The sequence below is a fragment of the Salvia splendens genome, chromosome 4 (genome assembly GCF_004379255.2).
Source record: "Salvia splendens isolate huo1 chromosome 4, SspV2, whole genome shotgun sequence".
In the NCBI taxonomy this organism is placed as follows: Eukaryota; Viridiplantae; Streptophyta; class Magnoliopsida; order Lamiales; family Lamiaceae; genus Salvia; species Salvia splendens.
The window spans coordinates 33,718,640-33,743,541 of NC_056035.1; the positions used below are offsets into that span (position 1 = coordinate 33,718,640).

General features: G+C 41.0%; 2 protein-coding genes and 1 pseudogene across 2 annotated transcripts; 1 reads left to right on the top strand and 2 right to left on the bottom strand.

Annotated features, from left to right (window-relative positions):
- Nucleotides 1–452: 452 nt before the first annotated feature.
- On the bottom strand, nt 453–10,113 carry LOC121800441 (annotated as a pseudogene).
- Nucleotides 10,114–20,499: 10,386 nt separating this feature from the next.
- On the bottom strand, nt 20,500–21,825 carry LOC121801018 (protein FAR1-RELATED SEQUENCE 5-like). Its single transcript, XM_042200495.1, has one exon. The coding sequence runs from the start codon at nt 21,823–21,825 to the stop codon at nt 20,500–20,502; it is 1,326 nt and encodes a 441-aa protein (XP_042056429.1).
- A 610-nt stretch (nt 21,826–22,435) lies between these two features.
- LOC121799453 lies at nt 22,436–24,902 on the top strand. Its single transcript, XM_042198830.1, has 3 exons — nt 22,436–22,906; nt 24,086–24,153; nt 24,677–24,902. The coding sequence occupies exons 1-3, from the start codon at nt 22,659–22,661 to the stop codon at nt 24,679–24,681; spliced, it is 321 nt and encodes a 106-aa protein (XP_042054764.1). The 5' UTR covers nt 22,436–22,658; the 3' UTR covers nt 24,682–24,902.

A 24,902-nucleotide genomic window follows, 5' to 3' on the forward strand; every position in this document is an offset into this window, starting at 1 on the left:
TAGCACAAAAAGGTGTCTTCGGAAGTGCAATACAATAGATATACTAATTAATACCTTTTATAACAAAAAAGATTATGTTCAATAACATCGAGTCGTATTTAATAAGTACAATACTACTACATCTACATCAGTACTTTACAAATAGAAATTATTTTCATTTTAGTATTCTTTTATATTTCAGAACACTTTGTACACTCATATGCCACTAATAATATTTTAATCAGTTTTTTATCAGTATTAAACCAACTTACCCTTCAATCAACATTTTTTGAAAATCTGTATACAAAAATCTGAGGAGAAGTTTCCACCGTTTGCAATTTGCATCGACGCCTCTTTTAACTATTACGGATATATTTTCCTTTTTTTTGTGTTCGACTTATTTTTCCTTTAGCCAATTAGATAACTAGGAAAAGAGCATAACATTGACAAAAACCATATATAATGACAAAAAGAATAGTAGTAATTTATAATGTGGTGAAACAAAGCTAGAACACATGTAATCACAAACAATAACAAATTGAGATGTAAAAGAATTGCTACTGCTTTAGTGTAAAGACATAAGGGATGCAGAAAATGACCAAGTTCAGATAGAGATGCTGTTGGGAATTCCCTTTCCAGTAAGGCCTCCCTCTCTACTGTAATCAGAGGTGTTGGGGTATAACAGCATGTAGGGGACCTCCACAAGCCCATAACGGTTCTTCAACGTCTTATCCTCGTTCCTCTCCCTTATTCTCTTCTCAATCTCAACCAACGCTGCCCTGAATCTATCGAACGCTTCCAGTGCTAGCTCGTCGTTAGTCCACTCGGGGTTATCTCTCTGTCCCAGATATATCTCATCTCTCGAGTGCCTAGACAATATTTCAATCAAAGAAACCCCCAGCAGAGTTTGCAGCTGGTTATAGTTTTCAGGTATGCCAAGTCTGGATTAGACTCCAGCTCAGCAAACTCATCTGTATCTGGTTTAGGCATGAATCAACGGCTCACTGTGGGGCGGTTTGGGAGGTATCCCGCGTAAGGATACTGCCCGAAGTTGACAGCAGCGTGGAGGGCTGAAGCCACCCATATCACAATTGTGCATGCTTCGATCAGCTCAGCTCTTGTCTCCATCTTAGGCAACCACGGCTTGTCCTTTAAGTCACCGTGTCCCACTTCACGAAGTTCCTTCCACCATAATTGAAGCTCTGTGTCTCCTCGGACCTCATCATCTGTAGCAGGGTAGTAGATGGACAGTACTCAGTGACCCAAGCTTCAATCGCGTTCCAGACTTCCAAGCCATCAACAGCAAAAGGGTAGTCTTCGATTAGGAGTTTGAGGCCGTAGGGATGGCTTTCGTCGGGAACAGCCACTCCTCTACAGCAGTAAGAATGAGATACATAGATACCATGTTAAATAGAAACTAAGCAAGTGTAGGTTTCAAATAATTTGTAATGAACCAACCTTTTGATGAGGTCTACGGGGAGTGCTTGCTCGGTGAAGTTCCAGTTTCTGTAGACGAAAGAAGACATTTCCATGGCATATCTTGCTGGGAAGACGGTTATCTCAAGCACTCCACCTGCGTTGATGAGGATCTGCCTAGCCAAGGCGTTTATGTGGATTGTGTCGCGGAAATGAGGCTTCAGAAGCTTGTGTATAGGGTGGAGCGTGCTCAGCTGTCTGTTGGTTGCAATCACAAATGGCTCAATCACCGCGTGAGTGTTCAGCCTGCACACAGATATAAATACATCCATCATCGTTGCATCAAAGTTGTGTATGTACGCAATGTGTATGTACCAGTGGCTAATTAGTGGATGATAGCCTGAATCGCTAACTGCAACATAGGCTTTTGCGAGCTGCCAGATGGCGTTCCCAACTCCGTGATCACAAGGAGTGAACACTTGACTGATGGCACCGAGGGCGTCTCCATTTTCATGGGGAAAGCTTAGTTCAATCGCCAGTGGTTTCAGAGTGCCATCTCCTTGGAGGAGAAGGATTGTTCGGGTCGCATAAGTTTTCGTTGTAGTGGTGTTGATCCTTCTGAGGTATGGCATCAGCGCATCGTGATGATCCAATATGAACATTTTGTTTTTCTCTATGGCCTGATCAGGCATGTTTTATAATCAATTTCATGTCTGGATTGAGGAAAAGTGAAGAGGGTTAGGAATATGACCTCATCGACGGTGAGGCCATTCATGTTCGTGTGGAGGTGCTCTCGTGTGATTCTGCTATCTTGATCGCCATATTGTCCCAGGTCTAGTTTGCTTCTTGGTGGAAACTCCTGCGACGTCGTAATGGCAAAATCATGTTTCTAACCACGTAGATTTGTTGGAGTCGTTTCGATTACCTGGAGACGTTGAATGACAACAGGGTTCACTCCTGCTAGCATTTCTCTTCCGAATTCTTCATCTGTTCTCCATACCGTTTTGTCCCCTGCAAACTGTTAAGAATATTAGTATTCTGTCCCATATCGGTGATGTGACATAGCCTAGCTTAGTCTCTTGTACTATATATATGTGGCCTGTGTTGAGTAATAAAATACACCATATACACTACTACTTTCTCTACTATATCTATTTACTATTCCGCTTATATCTATATTTTACTGTTCTACATGGTATCAGAGCGGATTCGAATCCGTCTCTAAAAAAAATTAGGGTCCTCCCCCAAAAAAAAAGAAATTAGGGTTTCTGCCGCTGCTCTTCCATTTCTACTCTGATCTACTTTATGAGTGTTATGTTCTACTACCAAACTAGGGTTTCTGACGTTGCTGCACTTTGCGCTATTATTTGCCTGCTACTTATTTTCCTGATGTTCTACTTCTACTCCTGCTCCGTTGCGCTGCGCTATTATCTGCCTGCGCTCTTGCTTGCTTTTTATCTACCTGCGCTCTTGTGCTGTTATTATTCTACTCATCTACAGTTGTCCTCCTGCTACAGTTGCTACTCTGCTACAACTGTCACTACTACCCTGCATCTACTACTTATGCGGTTGCTACTCTGCTACAACTGTCACTGCCCTGCATCTGCTACAACTGCCACAGCTGCAACAACTGTCATACAGCTGCTACTCTGCTACAGCTGATACTAACTACCATGCATCTGCTACTCTGCTACAATTGCTACTACTGCTCTGCAGCTGCTACTACTGCCCTATAGCTGCTACTCTGCTGTAGCTACTACTACTCTGCCTTGCAACTCTACTTATGCAACAGCTGCAACTACTATTGCCCTATAGTTTCGGCTACTACTATTGCTGCCGATGTTTGAGGAAAAACATTTTTGAGAACTTTGTACCAAGCTGGACAATATAGATGTTCCAGCTTGAGGGGGAGTGTTAAGAATATTAGTATTCTGTCACATAGTGGTGATGTGACATAGCCTAGCTTAGCCTCTTGTACTATATATATGTGGCCTGTGTTGAGTAATAAAATACACCATATACACTACTACTTTCTCTACTATGTCTATTTACTTTTCCGCTTATATCTATATTTTACTATTCTATACAAACACTTGTGTTAAAAACTTAAAATCTAATCGAAACATTTCCAATACTAACTGAAGTAAGCTTGGCTTACCTTTGATGACAACGGGCACGGGGAACTTAAGAAAGTGTTCCCCTTCAGAACGGATGAGTTCCCGGACCAGCTCCCACGGAACACACTGCCTGATTTTCTTGAGCGAGTGGGAATAGTGGGAATCAGGCAGCTTGACACCGCCCTCATAGAGACGAATAATGTCTTCAAACGTGTCGAACTCATTGATAGTCTTGTCGAGCAAAGCTTTCACCTCCGGCACTATGACCTAACCTATAGACTTAAGAGCATAGCCTATGAAATCAGAGAATTTGACCTGGTTGAACCTCTCATCATTTGGGACATATGTGTTCAAGCTCAGTAGAAACAGCCTACTTTCAGTATTGGGATCTGCATTTCAAAATCAAGAAACTAGTTATCAATATTTGAATGGTGAAGTTAGCTAACATCAATATGTGGATGCTTACCCTTTTTGTTAGGCTTACGTTCGGTTCTTGCTCTACGAGAGTAGGGATAGTCCGCCCCCCGAGCACCGGACGAGCATATTGGTGGCCCTTTTCCGGCATACCCAAGTCACTATAGTATGCATAATCATAAACTCTATCCCACTCCTTAAGCATCCCGGAGCCCGTCCCTCGGAGGCTCACGAGCTCCTGCTGCCTATAAAACAGCAGAGGCTCCAGCGTCTCGGCTGGCAGGTACGTCTGTTTAATTATTTACAATAGTTATAACACAACATTCTCTTGTCTTCCAACAAAATTGCAAAGTGAAAAAACAGAGACATGCCTTGCTTGTGAAGAAGATGCGATCATATGCATAGTGATGCACGGGATAAACCCAAAACTCGCAGAAGAAATGGAGAGGACCGTGGCCATGTACGTCTTCCAACCTCACTGTCTTCAAGTATACCTGACTGTGGTGTTGGTTTCTCACAATCAGAGCACCAGGGACGCCAAGAGATTCACCCCAATCGAAGCTCAAATCAAACAACGCATCATCCTCTGCATTCAGAGAAGTCAGCTTCCTCATGTTGGAGATCACAGAATATACTGCAAAATAAAGAAGATTGCATAAGTTTAGGAAGAGATTAGACGAGATATTTAGCCGGTTAATTAGGGAGATTTGATTGAGAGTATCTTACCATGTATAGTTTTAGTCCTTAGCCTATATGATGTACAATCCTCTTGCGAATAATATAGAAAACAATTATACAATTCTACGATTCTATATGGTATCAGAGCAGGTTAGGCTAACAAAACTATCATCATAGCCCCAAAATATACCTCTCTCGACAGAAACGGCGAGAAGAACAACCCAGCCAGAAAAATGGCAGACGAAAAACCAGAAATAGAACCTGTTGCCGAAAAGATCAGATCGAGCAAGGGCGTTACCATAGCCTTCAAACTGAATGGCTCAAACTATTCACTATGGGCACGATTGATGAAAGTGTCCATAGGCGGCAGGGGAGTCTACCGCCACATCATGGGAATCCCGACTCCACCAAGACCGGGAGAGAATGGATACACTGATTGGGAGGAGATAGACCTGATAGTCTTCTCATGGATCATTGACAACATGGAGGCGCATATTATAGCCGATTTCGCACATCACCAGACGGCGAAATCCCTATGGGATACACTTGCCGTAACCTTCGCTAGTTCGGCAGATTCATATCTAATCTACGACCTGCGAGAGAAAGCAAGCAGAATCATTCAAGGGGAAACAAGTTTGGAGGCCTATTGGAGTAAGCTCCACGGATTATGGACGGATATAGATCGGCGCCCACACAAGACCGTCGATTGCTGTGATAAAGGAGTTTCACAGTATCGGAGCATCAAATTAGAACTGAGATTATTCAAATTTTCACCGGACTAAACGAAAGGTATGATTGGGTCAGGCGTGAAATCCTCAAAGAGGATCCATATCCCTCAGTCGATGAGGCGTACGGATGGGTAAAACGGGAGGCAACTCGATTGAAAATCATGTCACCGACGTCCGAATCACCCACCACCGCCGTTGGAAGCGACTCATCATCGGGAGTAAGGTTCGGCTTTGGAGCCAGAGAATACCGCCAGTCGCAGCCTCAACACAGGAGCCAACCACCGCTGCCGCGCCCCAATGCTAACCGCCGGGGAAATACCAAATTGGATAAATCAAAGCTTTGGTGCTCCCACTGTGGAATGCACAAACACACGAAAGAAACTTGTTTCCAATTAATCGGATATCCCGATTGGTGGGAGGAGGAGAAGACAACGAAGGCGAAGGTTGCGATCGGAACGGATGGAGGACGAAATCAATCTGGAACAGGGGTGGAAGGAAACCGGGATGCGGTGCAATTTCGGGAACGGAAGCCTGAAATTAATGGCCTCCAGACCGGCAGAAGCCGGCGTGGCGACGGCGGCGGAGGGAGAACAGCTGAGGCGATGGTCGCCTCTCTCAAAATGTAAAGCGGCGCAGACGAAGTAGGTAACGGATTAGGGGGAAATAACCCTAACCCTAATAATGCCTCTTTACTCATTAGTCCCCAATCTGTTGGAAATTTTAAATTTGTACCCCAGATTATCTCTATGCATAAGAAGAACCCCCAGACTAGGAGAATTTTCGAAAATGACCCCATTATATGCAAAAACTCCTTTGCACCCTTAGAAAATTCATTGTATGCTTTTGAGGCCCGAGATTGTGATATTGTTGATGACACGGGATGAATTTTTTACTGTGGGGCCACCGACACTATGTCATACGACAGAAATGATTTTTTGGAAATTCATAAGACTCCTAAGTCGCATATAAAAACTGCAAATGGAGGGGTAACACCGGTTGAAGGGGCGGGAACTATAGAAATTTTTCCTAATGTTCCTATTCCCAATTGCCTCTATGTTCCTAGATTGTCTCAGAAGTTAATGTCAATCAGTCATGTGACTAAAGATTTAAATTGTACTCTGCTGAAGCACCCAAACTTCTGTATGTTACAGGATATCCGGACGGGGAAGATTATTGGACGTGGCACTGAGCGTTGTGGGCTCTACTTTGTGGATGAGATTGCTCGACAAGATGGTGCGGCGATGCTTGCTCATGGATCCACTAATCAAGATACTTGGCTCTGGCACCGTCGGATGGGCCATACCTCTCCTGGTTATTTAAAATCCTTATTTCCTAAACTTTTTGTTCCTAAGAACTTCTCTTGTGAAGCTTGTGTTTTGGCCAAGAGCCACCGAAACTCTTTTAAACCAAATGACCCTCGTGTTGACACTGTTTTTTCCTTGATTCATTCTGATGTGTGGGGCCCAGCGCCTATAGGAACTAGTTTTGGTTTTAAATACTTTGTGATATTTGTTTATTTCATGAAACATAAATCTGAAGTATATGACAAATTTGTGCTGTTTTATAAAATGGTTCAAACTCAATTTCAAACGTCTGTCAAAATCCTACGGTCTGATAATGGGGGGGGGGGGGAATTTTTAAATAGTTCCATGACATAAAGTTTTGGCGAAAATGGGTTATTACACCAGACTTCTTTTCCCCACACACCAGAACAAAATGGGGTAGTAGAACGAAAGAATCGAATCATCCTCGAAATGACCCGAGCCCTCCTACTTGACTCAAAAGTACCTTCATCTTTTTGGCCTGAAGCCGTAGCCACCTCAGTTTACCTTCTCAATCGACTTCCTACTAAAATACTAAACCGAAAAACCCCTCTAGATCACCTTTCCACCTTAACCAAAATTCCCTCAGCCTTATCCTTACCACCTAAAACCTTTGGCTGTTCTGTTTATGTACACGTCCCAAAGCATGAAAGAAATAAATTCTCCCCGTGTGCAATTAAGTGCATTTTTATGGGATATGGGATTAACCAGAAGGGCAATAAATGTTATGACCCCAAGACCAAATGGGTTATTACAACCATGAACTGCAACTTTCTTGAACCGAATTCTTCTCCTACCTTGGGACTCAGGGGAAGAGTGTGAGATAGGGGGAGACCCAAGAAAGTGACCCCCTTCGGTGGTATATGCCAAGTAACTTTGATTCGGATCCAACAGAGCAACCTGGCACTGGTCATGAGCCGATCCCGTCTGCAGAGACGATCCCGACAACGCTTCCGCCGCGTTCCTTTGATCCAACCGTAACGGAATCCGAGGTAATATCTAGTCCGAATCCTGAAAGTTCAGATATTATTCCTGACTCACTTGGTACAGAAGAAGAAGAAGATGAAGAAGATACTACTATTGATCATGATACAGGGCAGTATGTGCTTCCTCCACGGAGTACGAGAGGAATTCCGCCCAAAAGATACTCCCCTGAACGAATAGGGAGGAAAAGCAGATACTCGGTGGCTAACTTTGCTGAAGCCAACATATCCAAAATGGCAAGGGCATTTCATACCGCACTGTGTGAAGTGGAGATTCCTAGAACCTTTGAAGAAGCCTTCAAAATTAAGCACTGGAGGGAGGCAATGCTCGTCGAAATAAGAGCACTGAAACGAAACGGCACTTGGGAGATCAGCCCATTGCCCGATGGGAAACATACAGTTGGCTGCAGATGGGTCTTCACAATCAAACGGAGACCAGATGGGAGTATTGAGCGATACAAGGCTCGATTAGTGGCAAAGGGGTATACGCAGACTCAAGGAGTTGATTATTCAGAAATATTCTCCCCAGTCGCAAAAATGAACACTATAAGAGTTTTATTGTCCGTTGCAGCAAACAAAGACTGACCACTTCATCAGTATGACGTCACCAACGCATTCCTTCATGGAGAATTGAAGGATCCTATCTATATGGAGGCGCCACTGGGCTTCACAGAGGATGTTGAACAAGGCAAGGTGTGCAAGTTAAAGAAAACTCTATATGGATTGAAGCAGTCCCCGAGAGCTTGGTTCGGGAGATTCACGGAAGTAATGAAACGATACGGCTATCGGCAGAGTAACTCGGACCACACCATTTTCATCAAACGGAGAGGAGAAAAGATCACTTGCCTGATAATTTATGTGGATGATATGATCATTACAGGGGATGATGCAGAGGAAATAAAGGATCTTAAGGGGCATTTGGCTACAGAGTTTGAGATGAAGAATCTAAGAGATCTCAAATATTTTCTTGGGATCGAAGTGCTCAGGTCTGGAAAAGGAATCTTCATTAGTCAACGAAAGTATGTTCTCGACCTTTTGACGGAAATAGGGATGCTCGAGTGCAAACCAACAGATACTCCCATGGTGCAGAATCATGGCCTTCAAATAATCAAAGGAGCAGCATCAACTGATCGAGGGAGATACCAAAGGCTAGTAGGGAAACTCATCTACCTATCCCACACTCGGCCTGATATTGCATATGCAGTTGGGGTGCTTAGTCAGTTTATGCATAACCCACAGGACGAACATTGGGTGGCAGCACTTAGAGTAGTGCGCTGCCTGAAGGGAACTGCCAGACATGGAGTACTGTTCCAAAAAAATGGACATCTCGACATTCATGGATACACTGATGCAGACTGGGCAGGGAACCCAGTTGATAGGCGGTCGACAGAAGGATACTTCACCTTTGTGGGTGGCAATTTGGTCACTTGGAGGAGCAAGAAGCAGAAAGTAGTGGCTCTGTCAAGTGCAGAAGCCGAATTTCGAGGCATCAAAAGTGGACTCACTGAAATCCTTTGGCTTAGGAGGGTAATAAAGGAGCTGAACCTCGAATCACAAAAGACTTGCAAGTTACTCTGTGACAATAAGGAAGCAATTAGTATTTCAGAAAATCCAGTGCAACATGATAGAACCAAACACGTCGAGATTGATCGACATTTCATAAAGGAGAACCTTGAAGAGAAGATAGTAGAAATTCCATATGTAAAGTCCGAAGATCAACTAGCGGACATCTTGACCAAGGCCGTATCTGCAAAGAGCTTCCAAGAAGTATTGAGCAAGTTATGTTTTGGGAATCCCCACATAACTTGAGGGGGAGTGTTGGAGATCACAGAATATCCTGCAAAATAAAGAAGATTGCATAAGTTTAGGAAAAGATTAGACGAGATATTTAGCCGGTTAATTAGGGAGATTTGATTGAGAGTATCTTACCATGTATAATTTTAGTCCTTAGCCTATATGATGTACAATCCTCTTGAGAATAATATAGAAAACAATTATACAATTCTACGATTCTACACCTCACCCATCCCTCCAAATATACCTCTTTTCCTATCTTCCCTTTCAGCAAATTTTCTTCAGCAAAACAAAAAAAGTTCCAATTAATTCTGTATTTTCACTTAATTTACAGAGAGTAACAACACGAGACGACTAACCAGGGTCAGCAGAGTGGGAGCTGACAAGCTGGAGGGAAATGCCTTTGCCCATGAGCTCGTGAATCCGGTCCACCAAGGAAGCGCGGATGTCGGTGACATCCATCACATTCTTCTTCTTCTTCAGAACGACAGTGCCTTTAATCTTCTTCTGCTGCTTAGCACTGGGCTCGTCTTTAATCTTGCCGCACACACACCCCACTAAATTCTCCCACATCTCTGAATAATCACACGCACACACCATTGCAAAAATGAGTCTGTGAAGGAAAGGGGGAATAGTGGAATTGGATGGATTTGGAGGGGTGTATATGTAGTTAGTGATGATGGAAAAGTGCTAATTTAGAAACGGGGAGAAATTATACCTTGCTTGAGTAGGTGATTATGGGGATTAAAAGGGGAGAAAAATGCACTAGATTCTGTGTGTAATTAATGTTAATTATGTGTTTATGATGTTTTTTTTATTCTACACGCCTTTCTCCTCGTGCTTTCTACTATATGGTTTTTTTAGTGTCTTCTTTTCCTTGATCAGTTTTTGCCATGTTCTTGCTCTCTTCTTCAAGTTTCTTTTTTCTTTATTGCTTTAACTTTATTTTTTTTGCTTTCTCGTATCTTCAATTGTAAAAATATGGAGATATGTTACAGTGAGATGATCTCCATTTGATAGAATGGACTATGGTGAGTTGTTTGGATGGATCATAGAGTCGTGTTCTTATTACATAATATCAACAAAAATATCCAAAACTACTCGTCGTACACGTTTTTTATGTGTTATATCAACTATTTCATTTTAGGTGAAATTTTTTTTGTACATTTATATGCCTTGTTTTAATATGTTAAACGATGTTCTTAGACCTTAGCTACGTCATGTATGTTATGGATATCTATTCCATGTCATCTAATTTTATGCATAAATGTAAAATATATTAGTAACTAAACAATATTGGTCTAGAAACATATTGTAACTGAACAATATATTAGTCTTCAATTATATAATCATATATTCATATTAGTCTTCAATTAGTAACTAAACTATGATTTTTACTCTATTAGTATCTGATTATATAATCGAAGTCTAGACTAAGGACCATTTTTAATCCTAAACATAAAAGTATTTTAAATTTTGGTCCCAAACCATATGATTTAGGGTTCTAAATAGGGGTGAGTATTCCCTTTTTCGGTTTTTTTTTTTGTTCAAATCGAATCGAACCAAAAAACGAACCAAACAGAATCATTTGAAAAACGGAACCTGAAAAATTGAAATTTGAACTATAAAAACTGATCTGAACCGAAATTTGAACTGAAATTTGCATAAATATATCCAAAAATCCAAAAAAAAAAATCAAAATTGCACAGCTTATCCAAAAATTATAAAATCTAAATATATTATACTCATTAATATAAATCAAAACATTAGAGTTTGATTCAAGACATAATATACTTACTATAATGTTACAAAGAAATTCAGTTTTTTTTTTGGTTTTTAAAAATCTGAATAAAAACCAAAATATACCAATAGTTTAAACCAAACCAAAACAAACCAAACAAAAAAAAAACTAAAAAACAAAACGAAATTTTAAATTTCGGTATGTTTGGATCAAATATTGGGTTTTCAGTCAATGCTCACGATGAAGTATAGTGAAACCTAAGGGTTTCAAAGGCCATCATTGAATGTTCAGAAATTTTCAATAACATTCAAGTATTTAATTAATAGTGTTATAAGTTTGAGGAGAAACGACATTATCACATCAGAAAATTAAGGTGCTAGGTTCGCCTCCGACTTCCGATCAAGTGGATTTTAAAGATTGAGCAATGGACGTTAAAATCCTCGAGGTTTCGCTGCACTTCCTTTCACTGTCGATATTCGCCAAAATCTGGGTTGACTCATTGCAATTCATATCACAAATGAAACCTTAGCACTGTAGAAGTTTAATGGCAATGTTATTTTATAAAAATTGATCGATTTATTGTTTAAGTTCCGAAACTAGTAAGTGTAATATTCTAGAGTCTACACAAACATCATAAAAAACACATATTTTTAGGGAAAAAAAGAATTTAGTCTAGTTTTAAATGCTTAATTAATACGAATATTTAAGTTGTTAATTGAGCTAAAAGCCTAAATCGCTATACTTGTTAAATTTAAAGATTCCATGACTTGATGACAAAAATGAATTAAGTAATATGACATTTAGAATTTGAAGCCGTCAAATAAAACCTTTGGATGAAAATCATGAAATTGGTCGTATTAAGAATGTGGTGCGATATATATATATATATATATATAAGGTTTTGATCTATGCAAAACTAGATTTAAATACAGAAACGCAGAACAATATCATAATTAGGGCACTTTTAGGTCATAATTAGGTAATTTTTAGGTCATGCTAACAAAGCATGACCTAAAACGATCTTAGCATGACATTAAACCCAAATATTATAATATGACCTAAAATTGTTTAATTATGACCTTCCGTGTTTTTGGTTAATTATTGACCATTAGATCATCTAATCCTAGGGCCAAGATTTGGTCTGCATTTCTGGATTTAAACACATACTTATTTTGATCATCTCCCTATATATATATATATATATATATATATATATATATATTGAGGGATGTATTCATTTCTTTTTCCTATATTTCCTCCTTTTTCCTTCTTAATATCAGCCATTAGATTAGAGAAATGAACGGTCAAGATCAACATTGGGTAAATATTCCCGTGTTGCATTATTTGTCATATTTTGTGCATTATGAGGGTACAATAGTAATCTAATAATGGCTGGAAACCGCTACGAATAATGCACCACATGGTCACGAGTAATGCATATAATTGACTATATAATGCACAATATGTTAACTGCAATGCATACGAATAAGATGTACCATGTTATGATGTTTGGACACACGTTTCTTGTTTCCCCTAAGGGTTTAATAAGCTTAGGGGTTAGGGTATAGTACGTAGACACATATGTAATCTTCACATGGTAACGAGTAATGGATATAATTGACTATATAATTCACAATTTGTGAACTGCAATGCATACAAACAAGATGTGTTGTGTTATGATGTTTGACACACGTTTCTTGTTTCCCCTAAGGGTTTAATAAGCTTAGGGGCTAGGGTATAGTACGTACGCATTAATAACAAATTATAAAACGATACGAATAATTCACCAAATTGTCACGAGTAATGGATGTTATTAACTATATAATGCACAATATGTGAACTGCAATGCATACGAATAAGATGTACCATGTTATGATGTTTGACACACGCTTCTTGTTTCCCCTAAGGGTTTAATAAGCTTAGGGGCTAGGGTATAGTACGTAGACATTACTAAATGCACGTATGTAATCTTCAATCCGTTGATTAACCCATATACACAATACCTCTAATAATGCATAATATACTGAGATAATGACAATTAACAGCTACATAATGCACTACCTAAACCAAATAATGCACATACGTATATTCCAATAACAACAATTTGTTAGTAATGTCTACGTACTATACCCTAGCCCCTAAGCTTATTAAACCCTTAGGGAAACAAGAAACGTGTGTCAAACATCATAACATGGTACATCTTATTCGTATGCATTGCAGTTCACATATTGTGCATTATATAGTTAATAACATCCATTACTCGTGACAATTTGGTGAATTATTCGTATCGTTTTATAATTTGTTATTAATGCGTACGTACTATACCCTAGCCCCTAAGCTTATTAAACCCTTAGGGGAAACAAGAAACGTGTGCCAAACATCATAACACATCACATCTTGTTCGTATGCATTGCAGTTCACAAATTGTGCATTATATAGTCAATTATATCCATTACTCGTTACCATGTGAAGATTACATACGTGTCTACGTACTATACCCTATCCCCTAAGCTTATTAAACCCTTAGGGGAAACAAGAAACGTGTGTCCAAACATCATAACATGGTACATCTTATTCGTATGCATTGCAGTTCACATATTGTGCATTATATAGTCATTTATATGCATTACTCGTGACCATGTGGTGCATTATTCGCAAATACCAAAATGTGGCAGTTACTTTTCCGTCAAATGTCAATAATAACCCTGTAATGCATACAACCACCTTCTATAATGCAACACGGAACCAGTTTTATAGAATCAATCTGATCCGTTGATGCCTTAGATCTAACGCGTAATATTAAGAAGGAAAAAGGATCTAAGATGTGAAAAGGAGAATAACGCTCCCCTATATATATATATATATATATATATATATATATATATATATATATATATATATATAGGGGGCCTTATTCTCCTTTTCCTATCTTACATCCTTTTTCCTTCTTAATAATTCACGTTAGATCTAAGGTATCAACGGATCAGATTGATTCTACAAATCCTTTTCCGTGTTGCATTATAGAAGCATGGTATATGCATTATAGGGGTAATCTAGACATTTTGGCCGCATATGAACCGCCATATTTTTGGAATGAGCGACTTTCGGGGGATTTGAAACGATCCCACTATTCTTCTTTCTTCATTCATTATTCTTCCAACCCATGAAACTCCTTCCACTCTCTCCACAACCGAAACCCTAGAAAGCTCCCTCCAAGCGCCGCGTCTGAAGATTGGGGATTTTGTCGACCAAATTTCGGAGGGAATAGCTATCACCGATAACATCTACTGAGAACACCGATTCGTTTCGACTAGGTATGTTTCCACAGTGATTTAGGCGTTTCTACTATGTATGTTTCCACATCTACTCAGAACATCGATTAGCGATTTTGCAGACCCATGTTTGTAAAATTGAATCTGTGAATGCGCCGAGGCGCAGAAATCTCTGAAAGTAGTTGTTCGACTAGGGTTGTCACTGATTAGCTTGACGTAGAAATTGTGTTATGTTAACTAGGGCTGGATTTAGGTCTCTTATGTTTCTGTTGTTTGCCAGGTTAAAAATGCCGAAAAGAGGTCGTCCGCGCTCCCAAGCATCACATGATGCAGGTATATTGCCGTTGCATCTTGTGCTTTTCAGTAAAGGATTAGTTTATTGTGTATAATGGTATTCCCATGTTTGTGTGTTGTTTGTAGTAACTGTGCTAGAGAATAAAATATTTAAGGTGACGTGGTGCATTTTTTAGGGCATAAAGTGCATTATGTATCATTATCTATGCATTATATTGCTGTTAACATGGAGTGTTGGTTGTATCATTATCTATGCATTATATTGCTGTTAACATTCCAGGTTTTGTTGCAGTTTAGAGGTGTAAGTAGTGTCTTCTGTGATGTGCTGCATTATGTTTACAAGAAATTGAATGTGCATTATTGAACAAACACTGTGCATTATTTAACATGATTTATGCATTGTAGTCAGTATTTTAAGCATTACTGCCAGTCTTAGCTGTCGTGGTTAAGTTGAAGCCATTCTTTTTTATGACTTTAGCATCATATATTGTGCTATACATATGAAGCACTAATCAAATTCAGTTAATGAAGTGTTTTTCGGTCCATTTCAGATAACCAGCTTAGAGTTGACATAGACAGTGTTGTCGACGACATTATTCCCGTGGCGCTAGCAAAAAGATTTAGGGAGAGGTTAGCCGAGATAGGCCCTAGGACCTCTGGTAGTCAAGGTCAGCCTAAACCACCTACGGGTCGAAAGCAGGATCGACTCTACTGCCGCAGAACCCCTTCTGAGTTCATTGAATGCTTGAAACAGCTGAATCCTCGACAGAAAAAGGCTGTTACAGAAATTGGATTTGGGGCGGTCCTTAATTTCGGCATTACGGAAATCCCTCCGTATCTGGCATATTGGGTACTGAGCGCCTTAAATCTTGCCCGCTGCCAAATTCAGCTTAGAGGCGGTGAATACCTTACGCTTGACGAGGATGATGTACACCTCACATTGGGGTTCCCTCGGGGTCCATTAGTCATATCAAGGCCCGTCGACAAGCAGTCAAACTTCACATTTAATGACCTGGTGGCAGCGAGGTGCAATAAGGGGCGATTTAAGATGAGCCCAAAAGATATTGCACAGCTGATGATGGCCGATGTGGATGGTGGGGATGACTTCAAGAAGCTATTCATGTTCCTACTTGAAAATGCTTTGGTAGAAACTCTTAGTGACGGCCACTGCAAGCCGAAGATTCTACATTTTATCGACAATGTAGCCGAAATCAGAAATCTTAATTGGTGTGGCTACGTGTTGTCGGTCCTTGAGGCAACCTACACAAGCTGGAGTAGCGTACAATCTCCGTTGTTCTCCGGGCCAATACACTTCCTGGTGGTAGGTGTATAATACAAAACAGATGCTATATATTTATCATCCAAAAGCTGCATTATAATGTCTTACATAATGCATTATTTTTAATGTAATTTGCATTATTGATCCATTACCGTTTTTTGCATAATATGTCCAGTGCTGCTATGTGGACCGCGTGGTCCACATCCGGCGACAAGTTTGGTACAGGGAGATTAGAGCCTCGTCTAGACAAGGACAGATTGGGAGCGGTGGAGGAGATGCAAAGTCGAAAAACGCTGGCTGCAGGAGAAGGGTCCTCTACAGGACTCCACAAAGCGAGGCAGATTAGAGAAAAGTTTGTTGGTTCCAGCGCTTTGATGGCCCACGCTATCTCCATGTGGGTTGATGATTTCATGAGTATCCCTCTGGAGATACTCGACGATGGGTGCATCCGCGTTGGAAGTCAAATTGGCAGAAAATTGTTGGGGATTCCTGAGGAAGAGGAGGTTGGAGATGATGAAATAACAACCACCTTGACCCAAGCAAGGGAGGACGAGGAGGAGTACAGTCCGGAATGGATTGCTGAGATGGAGAAAATGATGGCAGCATACGACAAAAAAAAGTCCATTACAAAAAGCTTTACACGACCATCTTTTGTTTTAGATGGATTTGAATGCCCCGACCCGTTTGCCACACAGCCAACCCCGGAGGCATGCGTTAGCGCTGGAGGAGTACAACCTCCCAAACCTGATGGCCGAGCAAGTGTTGCACCGGATGTGGATCGGCCGGAATATGAAGATTATCAGGGAGGCGCAGCCATGTCTGATCCATTAGGTGATGTTGCTGGAGTTGGAGTCCCAGCAGATGTGCACACATCAGTTGCAGCAACACACATGGAGGTGGTTGGTGGCGTGAGTATCCCAATTAGTTTGACGCACACATATTTTTTGTTGTTGTGACTACATTTAATTGATTGTTGAATTGTGCAGAACATTGGTGGAGTAGCAGAGACGGTACACGAGCGAACGGAGATTACGGAAGGTGGAAATGCTAACGTGGGTTCGTCGGGTGAGGAAAGCAGAGGAGTGAGAGAAGGTGGTAACGAGGTGGTGACAACAACAAAACCCAAGAGTGTTAAGGTAATCAAAGATATGCCATTTCAGATGGGAGAGTGAAGGTTTGAAGTAATTTAAAATCAACTGCATTATATCATGTTTATGTTAACTTGAAAAATCACATATCGGACTGACTTGAAAACATAGGGAAAGGCAGAGAACATAGCAGGCCTGACAAAGGAAATGGCTTTGAAGCGTGGCCATGGGAAACAACCTGCCGTGACAAAGGTTGTTACTAATCTAAACTTGGTATGTCAGTTGTAATGTGCATAACACATTATATTATGTGCATTGTTTATTGTGTGTGATGCATTATATGGCGTATCTTATGCATTATGTTAAATTATCTATGGCTTGTGTTGGTTTGGTTAATCACATATTTGATATGCATGCATTACTTGTTTGATGGAATGTTAAACTGACTATAGTTTTAGCAATTTAATTTGTGTGCATTATTTGGTTGGTTCTATGCATTATTAAGAAGACATGAAGCATTATTTATTGGGACCTTTGCATTATTTGTTGTGTATTGAGAAAATTTGTTATGACTACTGGATAATTTGTTTGGACATATTAACTAAATGTTGTAGTTTATGTATTATATTGAATTGTATTCTAACCTTGCGTTTACAGAGACCTCCCCTGACCAAGAAGAAGGGGATAGTGATTGCCGAGGCTGGGACGAGTGGTATTAGTGCCGACTTGCATTTGAAAACTGCGGCTGGTCTTGTAAAAGGAAAGGAGAAGGTGAACAAGGCTAAGGAGGCTGTCCGATCGGTAACAAAATATTAGATAACATCTTGTACGGATTTTGCCTTATTATTGAATGAATATTGTATGTTTGCAGGAGGCTTCAAACGTTGAAACGGCACGTGTAAGGAAAGCTAGTCCGGCTATGCGGTCTCCTTTCAACGAGCGTGCTGTAAGGCTTACAGCCAAGGCTAACGGCAACGATAAGGAGCTATATTTCTGGGTCTTAAGCACAGCGGAGACGCATGAATCTATATGGTGTGTATTATTTGTTTTGCATTTCGTTGTGAATAGGGTGATTCTCTTTAATGGTTGTTTGTGTATTGCAAGTATTAAGTTCTAAAGTCTACATACAGTGCATATGTGCATTTTTGTATGTAGTTACTGCATTATGAAATTTTCATTGTGCATTATGTAATCATATAGTACTAGGATTTTATTACCAATTCGGTTTGCTATTCTGTGAATACCGTAATAAACCTACTGGGTAGTACATAGATTCATTAATTGGATGGAATAGTGCATTATGTAGCCAATTGGTAACATTACATTTGAAATTGATATGCAGGGATGCAATTGTGTATGAAGACTCTTACAAACAAACAGTGCAGTCCGAGTTCCTTTCGCTGGCACCATTTAAACCTGTCAGCCCGGTCATTGTGGACACTTGGTGCTCATACTTGAACAATATGGAGAAGCTCAAGGCACCAGACACAGCGTCCAGACTCTTCTTTTCCACAAGGCCATGCGTGAGTCAAACTTTTTGTTATCTATTTACCAAATGAATATTACTCTGCAACATTAATACCTGAAGTACCAACAACGATTGTAGGCACAATCATTGGTACACAGCCCTGAAGAGTGGGATGAGGAAAGGCGATTTGCGTCTTTTTGGACCATTCTTTTTGAGGAGGCACTTGCAGCCAGGTACACCAAATGGGAGAAACACGATCTGGTTAGTCTGAATATAAACTTGTATGTATGAGAAGCAATGGTTTAGGACAGCCTACAAGACCATTTATTGTTATCTTCACCGTGTAGTTATTCTTCCCAATTTGGGGGAAGACACATCAATATGTGGTCTGCTTCGATGTGCCAGATGGCAAGATGAACATTATTGACCACACCCTCACAGAGTCGCACGCGTCGTTCGGCGAAAAATATGGGGACACGCAATCTATGCTGGTATGTAATGGGACCACTCTTTTTTTTTGCATTTTAAGCATACAAACATATTTTGTTGATGCGGTGCAATTATGTCTTTATGTTTTAGCGGAAATTCATGGCTGACGCAATAGATAAGTGCCACGACTCTAGGCTGGCTGATGTGATCCGAAAATGCACTACACATGTAGTTGCAATGCCATGGCGGAACAACCTGTCCATAACAGAGAATGGTGTGTATGTCATGCGCCACTTGGAAACATATTTTGGAGAGAAGGAGAAAGATTGGGGATGCGGGCTGAGCGCGAAGGGAAGCAAAAGTCTACAAATGTTTCGAATCAAGTTCACAAGGGCGCTACTGACTTGTCCTCACAATGTCCGCGCTGCCGCAAACCAAAAAAAGGCAACCAAGTTCTGGAGAGATAAACCTGCACATTTCAATTTCGAACATTGGGTAGATAATTATGGGTTGTAGTGCTTGATGGTTTATGGTTTTTGTTGTAAGACTTAGCACGTTGTACATTTTAACAACCTTGAATACACTGAACAATGTTTTTGCGAAGACGCTTTCTGGATTTGATCATGTGAACATTCAGCCGAACCGTAACTGCGTTCTTTTTAATCAGACGAATGCAAATACTTTTTGTGTAATTGGTGTACTATGTTATTTGTCTTGTTTGTAATTTTTTTTTGGAATGTAAAGGTGGCCAATTAACTCTCGTAATGCTTAACACATGCCAAATAATGCACTAATCCTGGTGCGCAATGCAATGGCAACACTAAATAATGAATTTTAATTATACACCTAATAAATTAAGCCCCGTATGCCGGACGCCTTTATTTTATGTGTATCATATGTGCTTATAATGTAAGTATTCGTATTAGATTATGCATTACAAAACTTTGTTTGTTTATATTACACAAATAAAGCAACAATCGTTGTGCGTAATGCTATCGCCTCCACTAAATAATGCATTCGTTTATTGCACACCTACTAATTTATAACGTATATATAGTACGCCTCAATTGTATGTGCATCATATATGCATATAATGTAAGTATTCGTGTTCGATTATGCATTACAATAGTTGTTTGTGTATTTTATAAAAATAATGCAACAATCGTGGTGTGTAATGCAATGGCACTTCTAAATAATGCATGCGTAAATTGCACACCTACTAATTTAAAACGTACATTTACAACGGATCAAATGTATATATAGGTTCAGTAAAATTTTGTAATGGTTAATGGAAACCGCCAAATGTATGAGACATTTAACGCTTGTGTTAAAGTAATGCTCATTAATAGTGTTAGGAACAGATGTTTAATCCTCTAAAAACCGCAAAATTATTCCCACAAACCAATTAAACCAAGGGATTCTATGACAACCATTCTACTAAAAATAAAGAATTGACCAAAAGAACGACCAATGCAGCATATTTTTATAAGATATGATTCAAGCTGGATTTTTCCCCTTGCGGGCAACTTTCTCCGTCCTCATCTCTTTAAGCACAGGACAGTTCCTGGAGTCGTGATGACCCACCTCATCGCAACCCTTACACCGTCTAGGAGGCCTAGTCGCATCCTTTATAGCCTTCTCTCTCTTTGAAATCAGACGGCTAGCCGAGCTGCTGGCGTGACCTTTCGTCTTCACGACATCGGGAGGATGCACTGCAACAGTTTCAGGCCTTACCATGCCGTAAAACTCTTCAACCATACGCCTCTTCTCAGCGACTGAGGTTACCGGAGTACCAGTTTGAATAGAGTTGCCAAGGTCTTCGACGCCAGCAACAAATGCACGTAAGGCATCGACGTCGGTCTCAAACTGTCTAAGAAAACCATAAAACATCGAAATCGCTTGCTTTGACGCAGTTTGCCTATTGTCAGAGGATGAGTGGGTCAGCAAGCGATCCTGAAACTCCCCGTGTATAGCCTTGGCTAAGGGAGTCTTCATCCATCGGCTTTCACAGTATTTATCCGGGATTTTTTTCACCTCATTGTTCCGAAACAAGAAAAAAATATGACTACACAAATAACCATGCCGACCAAAAATCTTGCATTCACACGAGTAAGAATCATCCATCTTGTCATGACGAACAGAATATGCATTGCGCTTGCTATTGCCAAGATTGTATGTGTCAACAGTTTCTCCTGACATAAAACTCAGCACACGACATCTGTCATTACCTTCCACAATTTCTTCTTGTATTTTCCTGAACATACTGTCGGTAAACAAAGTGGAACCATGTTTCTCGAACGGCAGAGTAGTTGCGAGTATGGGTATGGAAGTGGCATCGTGGTAGTCCAAAGTTGTTCTAGTGTTCCGCTGGAATTCAATGGCGTGGTTGAAATTCAGGTAGAATTCGGCTATGTTTGCTCGGGGCTTCAGAAAATTTTTGTAGAAACTGTTCTCTGATTCAGATATGGACGTAGTCCGAATCATGGAACCCATAAGAAAATCCCTAAAGTATGCCGGTATCCAGTACTTCCTATATGCGTACAGTGTGTTGAACCAGTCGATGTCCTCAAGCTGATGATGTTTGACCAATCTATTCCACTCCTCCTCGAATTCGTCCGGCTCTAACAGGTTCGACCACACACAAGCGTTAAACTCCTTTTTGAAATTGTCATCCCGCAATAATCTGTTTGGTACCTTGACTGCCAATTTATGCATTATATGCCACATACACCAACGGTGACGTGTGCCGACTAGGACCTCTTCAATAGCTGATCGCATACCCAAATCTTGATCTGTCACAATCATCCTGGGTGCTACACCCATACTGTAATAGCCGAGACTTAGATTTCTCGGGAGTTATGAAATAAAATACTAGAACTTTTATTGACAAATGAAAGAGTATTTTTATTTCTCGAAAAAGGGTACAATTACAATTTTCAGAATCTCAAACTAAATTACAATCTTTGACAATGAAAATAAAAGTCGAGCTACACTACTACATTTAGAAATCCCTAAGGGCTACTTTGGCCTTCGTCATCGGGCCGTCTCGGCCCCAGATCTTTCAAACGAGCCGGGAGGGCGAGACCACGAGGGAAGACAGCCTCGTTGGCCAGTCGCAACTCCTGCCATAGCGCACGAAAGAGAACTAGTTGCATGAATAGAGACTGTTGGTGGATTGTGATAGCTCGGCACCAAGCTCAGCAGTTCGCCACCAAGCTCGGCAGTTCGGCAGGGAGCTCAGCAGTTCGCCACCAAGCTCGGCAGTTCGGCAGGGAGCTCAGCAGTTCGGTACCAAGCTCGGCAGTTCGGCACCAAGCTCGGCAACTCCGTGATCTGGAGAGAAAGATCAAAACATGAAGAAGAGCTCGGCTGTTATGACAACTCGTTTCAACAGCCGTTAGATCTCCTCAATTGTTACAGAGACAACAAGAGAAGTGTATTAAGAAAGGGAAGGGGAAACAATACCTTTCAGAAATGTGAGTGAGTGTTGGACCGAAAGAGGCAAACTCCAGCCAGCAGGCTCCCCTCCAGCTAATACTCTGCAAAGCTGCAGGTAACAGCCCTTGCTTCCCCTACCCAAACCGGTTATAGTCCGGAAATCAGCCCCCACAATGCCACCTCTAGTGTGCACCTGCAAAAGAAGACAAAATTCATGAATGAATCAGAGTACAAGGCAGCACAAAACACCAAAATCAGTTAAAGGATGCTGCAAGGTCAGCCAACACTCAACCTCTTGCAGCTTTCAGTTACACCCCAGCTATAAGTATAGATCAGCCTCGGCCTCTTCCTCCCCATTTATCACAAAGCAACATCCAATTAAAGAAAGAGAGGAGCCGAGGAAGGGGGAGGAGGCGAGGGTGAAACAAGAGCAAAGACAAGGACTAGCAGCACAAGTTCAGTGGAGGTAACCACACTTCCTTTCAACCTCTGTTAACCATATTATAGCATCATGTAGACATCACAAGCATGCTAGAGGAACCCCATAGTTTCAGAGAATATAAGTAAGCCGTAAATAATTAAAGGAACAACACTTTAGCCAACTGTCAAGCTCATCCCAGTAGGTGGACGATTAAGTTCAGACACGAACCAACGAAGTAGAGAAAAACACCTAAATAGCTAAGGTAGAAGACTTAGCCTAGGAGTTTTCTGTTGAAGAAGGCGACGCCGACTGCGAAGCAGCGGCGAGCCGGCGGAGATAGCCGAGGAAAGGATCTGCAGCTCGCCGGAGAGGTGACGGCACCGGCAGGAGTGTGTGCTGCCTCAGCGCAACGGGGAGACCCGACGGAGGCGGCTACACAGCCGCGGCGTCGGCTGGAGACGGAGGCGGCATCGGCTTCGCGTCGGTAGGCTGCACCCAACGTGAGACGCAGAGAGGGAAGACGTCGACGGCGCGAGCCCACCAAGCTCCAGTGATGGCGCCGACGATGGTGGTGCGTGGTGGCTGGTGTGGCGGTGAAATCCGCCGAGGAAGGAGAAGAAGATTAGGAATTTGCCTTTGTTTTGAGATTTGGGGATTTGAATCTTGTTGAAGATGGAATGAGAGAGAGTCGACGGGTTGGAGTATGGAATTGGGCTCCCCAATTTTTTAAAACTGTTTGGCCTAGTTCTTTTTTTTTTATTTGGGCCTCCTTTCATAATGGAAGAAAATAAATGATGATGATTAAAAGAGATGTAGGAATTGGGCCTGGTATTACATCCTGGCCCAGATTCTGAGTATTTTAACCACGTGGGATTAGGCCCATCGCTCTAAATAGAGCCGGAACTTAAGAAGAGAAATTTTCCCTAAGCCACGGAAGAAAGGAACTATATTAAGCCGTGTTGAAATAATTTTCGATAAGGAATTAAAGCGGACTTTATTAGTCACAAAAAGTATTTTAAAAATACTTAAGAAATCCGGAAATTTTATACCCGATCGGGTCAGCCGGTTTCAGAACAAATTAAATCGCCGATTTAATTAAATATTTAAGACTTCTAATTTTAGAAGACAGAAATTTAAAACAATAAGCACACGCTTAGGCATGCATTCATGCAAGATTGAATGATTACTCAAAGCCTAATTTAAGTACATTATTTTTTTGAAAAGGGACGTCGTCGCTCGACGAGTAAATCTCAAGTCAGACAGTACCCGTTTGAAAAGGTTAAGCAAACGAGGTGGGCTTTTCTATCCTACATTATGTGTGGGCTTTTCTATCCTACATTATGTGTGGGCTTCTTTCCTTTTTATTTACAGAACTCTATGAGAATAAGTGTGAACTTTTGAATGAGTTGTCATGCCATGTTTTATTTTGTGATTGCCATTCATGGATAAAACGAACTCGGGTCCCAGTAGGTCAGTAAATCCTACTCGGACTTGTGTACACTTACGGACCGTGAGCTAGCGCAAGGTTGGCCGGTCTAGGGGTCGTGAGCTAGCGCCAGGTTGGCCGACCCAGTGATCGTGGAATGTGGCCACATTCCCGATTCACACAGCTTGACATGGTATATCATCAGAAAGTTAAAAGACTGCAGTCTATTTCAGAAAGAAATAACAGATTTTAGTGACCGGGACTTGTTTTCAGAAAAAAACCCCGCGTTCACTCAGCTTGGCAGACAATTAAAAGAAAAACAGTTTTCGGCATAAGCCACTGAGTATATCAAGTACTCAGCCCTGCATATTGTTTTCCTTAATGTGCAGGTTGATCGATCGAGGCAGAGGAGGTGTTGGGACTGAAGATAAAATAAAAGAAGGGTAGCTAGTGTAGTATGTCTCCATACATGTTATACTTGTCTTGGAACTCTTCCGCTGCATAGACCTAGCTTTGTCTCAGTAAAGACAATGTCCCACTTTTCACTCTGATGTAATAACTTGCTATCTTGATGACTTTTAGACAGTATTTCCTTAATTTCAGTAATTATGATGA